The following is an 8,206-nucleotide window of genomic DNA, read 5'->3' as shown; positions in this document are numbered from 1 at the left end:
ATTGTTCACTTAGTTCCCTCTTTTCAATTCATGATATTCGAACAAATGTTTGACTTTGGGGGAGAGTTAGCAATAAACACTTTAATGATCTGGTAATAGCAGGAAATAAAACATAATGAATGAGCTGAACAGCAGTGTGAGACTGGGTCCTAAAGGGATGGTTTAGATATTTAGGAAGCCTAACTAATTTCTGAGAGCTAACAACTAATCGCAACCAGAGATTGTACATTTGATTCATAAGTTAGGCTGAATGCCTAAGTCACAAGTTGATTTATGATTTGCTAATAAATCTCAAAGGATCTTGAACATTTGTTCTTTCAGCTTTCTGGAAGACTGGAAATGACTCCCAGGTCAAAATGATTCACATTCACAGAGAGGATGATTGTTCTTTCAATTTTTCTAAAACATCCAGAGAACGCTTTGTCTGCTAAATGAACATGACTGTGGTCAAACTCACTGGGATGCAACACAGATGAGGATGAGGATGAGGAATGCTGAACCTCAAACTAGCCTATATGGATGAGCCGTCTGAAACCTCTCCTCCGTGCCTCTGTGTTTATAATGCATCGTGTTGTTTCCTGCTGCTAATAGTCCAATCGATCCCAGTGGTAGCGGCCCGTAGAGACATGCTCCTTGCCCAAAATCAAGCTCCGAATCGAGGCGATGAGAGGAAAAGGCCCGCTGTGTAACGACGTGCCGTTCCAACCCTTGATGATGACATTATTCTTAATCACTGAGACAAAGTCTCCCTAAACAAACCCTCCCAGTATGCACAACCACTGAAACCGCATCCTGGTTTTTTTGATGTTTTTTTTCTCAACAAAATGTCAACCTGGTGACAGCGCCTGACATGTTTCACAGCGATGCACGCACCGCGATGTTGGGTTGCGTAATCCCTCGAGCCGGCGGTCTCATCTATCAGTGAGCGCAGCATGAGAAAGTGGGAAGAGAGAGGTGAGGCTGGGTGAAAGAGAGAGAGAGAGAGAGAGAGAGAGAGAGAGAGAGAGAGAGAGAGAGAGAAAGAAAGAGAGAGAGAGAGAGAGAGAGAGAGAGAGCGAGAGAGGGTTTTAACCCTGCTGAGGCTGCGGTAATATCTCTGCAGCTTGCAGACTCTTTATGTAAGCTGCTGGGTGCAATCTGGAAAACAGCAAAGGAAAGGAGGTCAGCGATGTATCTACTTGAAGCGGAGGGACTGCGGAGCGCTGCGGAGGGGAGCTGCACTTCGCAGACACACAGAAGTATAAATGCAAAAGGTCTCGAGAAGAAATGCACGGCCCAACAATACAGCGATTCGTCACAATTAAAGCAGATGTAAACCTATACAGAGTGTAACCCTAACACCCAATCTATCAGAGAGCTGCCTGTTGTCGCTGCTCTCCCACAGTTTAAATCTCTCCGCTGAATAATGGAAATAATACTCCAGCACACACCTACAGTAAATCATCGTGCGCGCGCACACACACACACACACACACACACACACACACACACACACACACACACACACACACACCGCCTGCTGCATAATTCATTCCCATTCAGTTCCCACTAAGCGATTTAAAGCGATCGCTTTAGCAGCGCAGCTATCCTGTGCAGGTCTTCACCCGTACACGTTCACAGCGAGTAAATCCATCAGACACATTTATCACAGAGGGCTCCGTGTTTTGTGTGTGTGTGTGTGTGTGTGTGTGTGTGTGTGTGTGTGTGTGTGTGTGTGTGTGTGTGTGTGTGTGCGTGGGGGGGATATCTGAGGCCTTGGGATTTAGACACTGTGCTGATCTGACAATGATTTGTGTTTCTATTTTGAATAAATACCACATGTTAAAATAGATTTTCCTGTGTGGAATTAAATAATTGTTTTTCACTTTCAATTTTAATTTTTACGGGTTACAACATACACTGCAAGGGTACGTAAAGAGGGATATTTTAATCAATCCCGAACCTGTTGCAGGGTAAGCTCTAGTTAAAGCTTTCATGTCATATAATATAATAGGAAACATTTTGCAGTTTTTACAGTGCCAGATTACCAGCTGCTATGGTATTTAGTTGTGGTATTTGAATTGTTATGACCATAGTGTAGAGAACAAATACATGAGGTTGTATTTCTTAAGTTGCACAAGAGTCTCTGCACGCCGGTAGCTCATTTGACGGAAGCGCCGCGGCAACACGCCATCACACTTCAGCCGAGAAGGTGAAGGCAAAGGCCTCATCAAAAGATCAAACTGCTTCCTGTGGACCCGCTAGGGATGTGCTCCACTGTCACCGCAGGTCACAGAGGAGGTGACCCCGCACTTCAATAACCAGCAGCAGATGAGCCGGCGCAGGAAGACACCGCTGGAGTCCAGGAAGCGGCTCGGGTATGAACATGTTTGGAGAGAGTGTTCTTTTGGCGAGACGGGGGGGGGGGGGGGGGGTCCTCTAGGTCTCTGGTTTATTTTTGGGGCCTTGGCGACGACCCTGCTGCTTTCCTGTTTTTCTTTTGCTGAAGTAGGCCTCGGGTTAGCGGGGACAGATAAAACAGTGGAAAAAGAGACGTTCCAGAGGACAACGCCTTTCTAGTTTCACACCGCGGAGGATTCAGATGGAAGCTCGTTCGTCACTTCAGACTACCGGAAGGCAAAACAACAACATGTCGATCAACATGTGGCTGTTTCCCAAAGGGGAAGGCAGTGTGACCGTTTTTATGAATTGAAACGTGAAAGATGTGGTGGGGAAAGAGACAAGCAACACAAACTGGATGACAGTTATCTTGGCAGCCAGTAGGTGGCAATCTTCTCAGTATATCCTCACCAAGCACCTGTGTCCCTCTGAGCGAAGGGGCCCCAGATTACAGGCTCTAGATCATCTCAGGGCAGAATCACTCGACAGTAAACAGTATTCAGTCGTTCCCACAATGCAGAGCTGCGTCAAATGTGGCAACAATATCTGATCAAATCTAAAAAAAAACATCTTATCTAATGTGTTCACCGTTGATTGTGGTACTTCACTACTGAACGGGCTCTGGTTTGATTCGGATTCCCGTCTCACAACATCAAGCAGCGATCCGGCTGTAAATGACGCTTCCCACTGAGCATGACATGCAAAGCCTTGCTGGATGTCCGTCGGGCTCCTCTGGCATCGGTGGGACATTACATTCATATTGCTGATTTTATCAAAGGCCTCGCCATTGTTGTTTGCCTTGGGTCTATGTCTTTCACCCCCCCCCCCCCCTCCCCTCAGTTACAAGGCTGATCCAAAAATATTACTGTTACGCTGAGGCGGAAATTAATAAATCTCCGAGGAGGAAATTAGAGTTCCAGACATCGTCGGGTTTTGAGCAAATGTATTGCGTAAAATGAATCCTTGTGAATTTATAGGCAGGAGCCAAATTATAATATTTAAAAAAAAATGTATATATGTCTTTGCAAAAAGCCAGGCGTGGAATAAAAAGGAAAACGCTTCATGCAGTTGGCTGAACTGTCATTTTGTAGACTCAAGCCTTCTGAACCTTGCGGTAAAACTAAAGGACTTAAACAGCACTGCAGGTTAACATACTAGACGACACAGAATGATGAGATTTTACACGGGACCTCTGTAATGAGGCCGTGTGGTTCTGAATAATGAGAAGTCAGCATAAAGGGCATTTCCTCCTACATGCGCACTGGGCCAACATTTCTCAAGTCAACAAACAAGTGATCGCATCAATTGAGCAAGACTTCCAAGCACCGAGCGTGCAACGCTGTTGACAGATTGCCCGCGAGGAGAGCTGCGATTGGTCCGTCGCGGTGGGTGTTTCCGCATTCCGGGAAGAGCTTTTCGTCAGGAGCGCAACAAACCGGAGAGACGGGACCGTCGCGACTGTGAACAAGCCTCCTCCTCAGTGATTCCCCAGAGGAATAGCGGTCCGTCGCCCAGGGAAGCAGGGATGCCTTACATGTTCGTCAGTACGCAGATCCGACTGGTGTGTATCTCGCATCTGTAACCGAACTCGTGTCGCGCTTTTAGAAGAGACGCGCTCGAGCACGGGGAGATTCAGGGATTTGTTGTTTATTTGCCAGAGCAACGTGGCGCAAACCAGTAATCATGCAGGGTTGCCACTTGCAGATTGCAGATTGCTGTAATATTCTGCATGCTGGAAACAACAAACAGTCAGGGCTACAAGCGGAGAACGCAATGTGTGCGTGTGTTTTTTATTTCCAGGGTGCCCTAAATCAAAAACACATGTTCCTCAGTTGTTGAGCTGTTCCTTTAGTTGAATGTACGACTCGAGCAACCTAATTCTATAGCCTGAGTATCTGATCTATTTTTAGCCTGGCTAGTTATTAGGGATTATGATCAGAGGGCTGCAGGTGAAGCCAGTGACGCAGCCAGAGCTGCACACACAACAGATATTGTGGGGGGGGGGGGGGGGGGGGGGGGGGTTCAAAAGCATTCATGTCTCAAATCAATCTTAAGCAAACCATCAGTCAATGTACTCCATCACTTCTTACAGGAGACTGGTCCAACAAATGTGGGAGATGAATATTCGGATCCAGTTGTGATGAATTACCTGGGAGCGAGGAAAACAACCATGCTGGGGAACAATTTGTGAGTATTGCAAATGGGGACAGTCGGTTATTTAAGTGGGCTGGACATTCAGCAAACGGGGGCAGGCAACTGTAGTCAAATGTGGGCAATATCTGACGACAAGGAGTAAACGGAGAGATGCGTCGGCGTTGATCGGCTCGGGGCGTCAGCCATGACAGCACCGAGGTTTAAACGTCTCACAGGATGAAGTAGCTCTATCCTGATTTGACCATTTTAATGAGAAGTAAGCTGTAACGGTCACACCGTGTTTCCATATTTAGGCGCTTAACACTGGTTTTTCTTTCATTTTGGCTGTCGACGTGTACATATTGATGACAGAACTGAGATCAAGTCACATGGAGGGGGGAAAAAAAACCAAAAACCCATCCAATGTGGCTGAGGAAGGCTGCTGCTCTGCAGATTTAGAATAAACCGTTCAAGCTGATGCAATACAGATCGGGGAAGTGTTGTCATTGGCAATCTGATTCAAATGCTGCTGGGAAATGAACCAAGGTGTGGAAGGAAGTGAACAAGCACCACAACAATTAACAGCATTCTACTTTCCAAGCAAAGTTTACCGAAACACAGAGAAATCCCACATCTGTGGAAAGTTGAATGACTTTGTGTTTATGCTCGTTTAGTTCCGAGTACCATGTGGACGACCCGCCTCGCCTGGTGCTGGACAAGCTGGAGAAGGTGGGCTTCCGTGTGCTGACGATGACGGGGGTGGGACAGACGCTGGTGTGGTGCCTCCACAAGGAGACGGAGTGATGGAGCGAGTATCTCTAGAAGCCTTTAAAAAAAAAAAAAAAAAAAAAAGGATGAATGAATCATGCTGAAGAACTTTTGTCAACCTTTTGGCAGCTACACAATCAGCCCTTTGTCATAGTAAAAAAAAAAAAAGTCCTAAAATTGAGATTATCCCAGATGTAAGCCTTCAATAGGGGACAGATCACCAATTTCAAGGGAATACCAAACTACATTCCAGAGCATTTTATGAGGCCCTTTGTCCATATTGTTTGCTATTTACTAGTGGTGACCAAGTGTTGGGAGAGTGAGGTCCAGTTTATCTGTTAATGTATCATTTGCCAGTAAAACTTAAAGGAATGCCTCTAAATCCAGCCTTAGCAAAAGACATACAATACGCCAGATACACATGATTGTACTTAAAGTACTGTGTAAGGATGTTTTTGCAAGTGTATCGTATGATTAAATGATCTAACGTGGATTGATTGTGTACTCATGAATAGAAGAGAACTATTTGCCGCAAAAAGGATACTTCTGATAATCCGTTAAGCAGACAAATGACTAACATGCTTTTTATTGGGAGCCCTCGCAGCTCTGTGGCACCTTACGGGGGACGCTGCAATGGCCCAAGACGAGGCGCTAGCGCCGCACGCACACCGAGCGCAGCAGTCGGCCTGCGAGAGCCAAAAAACACTGGGTGGTTTCAGTACAGCCCCGGGTCTGTGAACACATGTCTGGGGCCAGCCCGGATCACTAACCCACAAACCAGAAACTTTTCCAGCCAGCTTACAGCCAAACTCTTACCAGTCCCGCTGCCTCACACATGACTTAGCTTCCACCTCCGTACTAAAGATCAAAAAAGGTGCCGGTGCTTCCCAGTCCCGTGACCACGGAGATTCCATATGCCGTTTTGCTTACAAGGACGTGACTCGGAAACATATTAAGGGAAACGGGACGGAAGAAGATACTGTGAGGATTCCAAGGCTGTGCTGTAATGTTGGTGGGAAACGGCAAGGGTCGGTGGTGAATGTGTTTCCGGTAATTGTATTTCCTCCGTTGTCATTCGGACAGAGTCTGTGTGTTCCTGGGCTTTTACATCGCCGGGATATGAAAAAGGCTATGCATAAACAAAACCATGTGATGAGGGGATTTTTGCAGGAGGAGAGGAGCAGATGTCTCCCACCACACCGCTCCGCTCCGCAGCTGGACATTGTGTAACCGAGCCACGGCAAAGGCAGCGCAGGAGCGGCGGCGGCAGCGGGATGGATGACTGGGCTGGACGGTGCGAAGCCGCCCGCTATGTGGCCCCTAAATAACACAATGACAGGAGAAACACGGGGCCCCTGCAAACACAGACGCGGCATTACGCCATAGTCCCCCGAGGGACAGGAAAATGAGACTATTTGGATGGATGGATGTTCCACAGGCAGAAGACCATGCTGCAAAAAACAAAAACAGTGACCGCAACAGTTTGGCACTGCAACGTCTGACTTCATGTGGGTCACGGAGCGGTGGCGTGACACTTCAGAGGGCATAAATAAGCAATGCAGAGTATTTTCTAGGCATCTGTTACATAGGCCTATTGGAAAACAGCTTAGAATAATAGCCCGACTTAGAGGAAATGTGTTTGTTGTTGTTTTTTAAAGCAAGAGGTTTTTAAATTAAAGATGGGCCACGGCGTGTGACGCGATGCATCAGGACGGAGGCCGGAGCGACGTGAATGAAACGGAAACACCGAGGTGGGTAGGTTGCCCCACAAAAACAAGCAAAAACTACCGCTGCAAAAATCACGTGTGACGGCTAAGTTCACTTACTGCACATGCTCAGTGTAGCAGTAAAGTTCAGAGAGCGTTTCGGGACTCCTCCTCAGCGAAAGCCTTTCAGCTTGGCGACCAAAGCAACAGTTATTTGCTGAGAGTTAGACGAGAAGATCGCTACTACTCTCGTGTCTGTCCATTCCGTCTTAAGCTGGAGCCAGATGTGGTCGTAATGGGGCGGGGGGGGGGGGTGTTATGTGTCAGACAATGTATTTGGCGGGAGCAGTGACTTCCTGGAGTCTCCAGTAATTGCCTGGCAACCTCACGGTGACAACAAGAAAAGTCACTGCTCCCTGCCAAGAAACAGTTCAACCACAGCGTGTCGCTTTTATAGTTTGATTTTTTGAACAGATTGGGATAAATTGGGTTATATCTTCAATATTTAGTTACTACAAGGGTCTTTTCTCTATCAGATACTGATGACCTACTTCAGGGGATCCCAAACGTTTTGGCGTTGGGGTCCTTAAATGAAGCCATGCCTACTTGCTATTCCCTAATCACAGGTGTGTGATTAGTGTTTGAATCTGTCCCAGATTGTTTGATTTGAAGGGTTTTCAGATAGTATCCAGTATTTCACAAGAAAAAAATGTTTTCTTTTATCATCTCTTTTAATAATCTTTTGACCCTTAAGAGATATATCTTGGGACCACTTGGAGGGTTTTGACCCCAGATTGGGAACCCCTGATCTAGATTGTTTTGAACACTACTATTATGAAATACATTGCGTGCATTGAGATGACATCATCTCCCTCAAAACAAAAACCCAAAGCTGAAATGAATAGCATTGTCCAGCCTTGACATTGTGCAGTTCACAAGGTCTGTCGAGTCTGGAGTAGAGCGTTAAGATATATTATAAACGAAGCCTAGAGAGAGCGTCTCGTCGTCACGCGAGGAAGCCTTACAAAAGCCGATCTCGTGGTCCTGCCTCTGAAAGCCTGATTACTGGTTTTAAGGTCCACAGATTCACATCTCACGGTCTGTGGCTTGGAATGATACAACTGTTACTGATCGTGTATGCAGACAACAGAAAGGAAAGGTTACACCCGGCACCTGGCTACAATAAGGAGGTACGGAGGTGGTCACATCTAACCAGACAG

General features: G+C 46.6%; 1 protein-coding gene across 1 annotated transcript; it reads left to right on the top strand.

The window, feature by feature from the left end:
- The first annotated feature begins 3,805 nt into the window (after positions 1-3,805).
- On the top strand, positions 3,806-5,773 carry gchfr (GTP cyclohydrolase I feedback regulator). The gene is made up of 3 exons (XM_068721525.1): positions 3,806-3,940; positions 4,472-4,566; positions 5,187-5,773. Exons 1-3 carry the CDS (start codon positions 3,905-3,907, stop codon positions 5,314-5,316), a joined length of 261 nt encoding a protein of 86 aa, XP_068577626.1. The 5' UTR covers positions 3,806-3,904; the 3' UTR covers positions 5,317-5,773.
- Positions 5,774-8,206: the final 2,433 nt, after the last annotated feature.

This window comes from Cebidichthys violaceus, unplaced genomic scaffold (genome assembly GCF_023349555.1).
Source record: "Cebidichthys violaceus isolate CVI_PGR_0920_01 unplaced genomic scaffold, fCebVio1.0.p SCAF_28, whole genome shotgun sequence".
Lineage (NCBI taxonomy): Eukaryota > Metazoa > Chordata > Actinopteri > Perciformes > Stichaeidae > Cebidichthys > Cebidichthys violaceus.
Note: the sequence above shows the minus strand (reverse complement) of the source record. Positions and strands in the feature narration are given on the sequence as shown.

Excerpts from the sequence above, each read along its gene's own strand:
- gchfr (XM_068721525.1), top strand. The coding sequence starts at position 3,905 with ATGCCTTACATGTTCGTCAGTACGCAGATCCGACTG. Across the intron at positions 3,941-4,471 it reads TCAGTACGCAGATCCGACTG|GAGACTGGTCCAACAAATGT; the intron begins GTGTGTATCTCG and ends CACTTCTTACAG. Across the intron at positions 4,567-5,186 it reads ACCATGCTGGGGAACAATTT|TTCCGAGTACCATGTGGACG; the intron begins GTGAGTATTGCA and ends ATGCTCGTTTAG.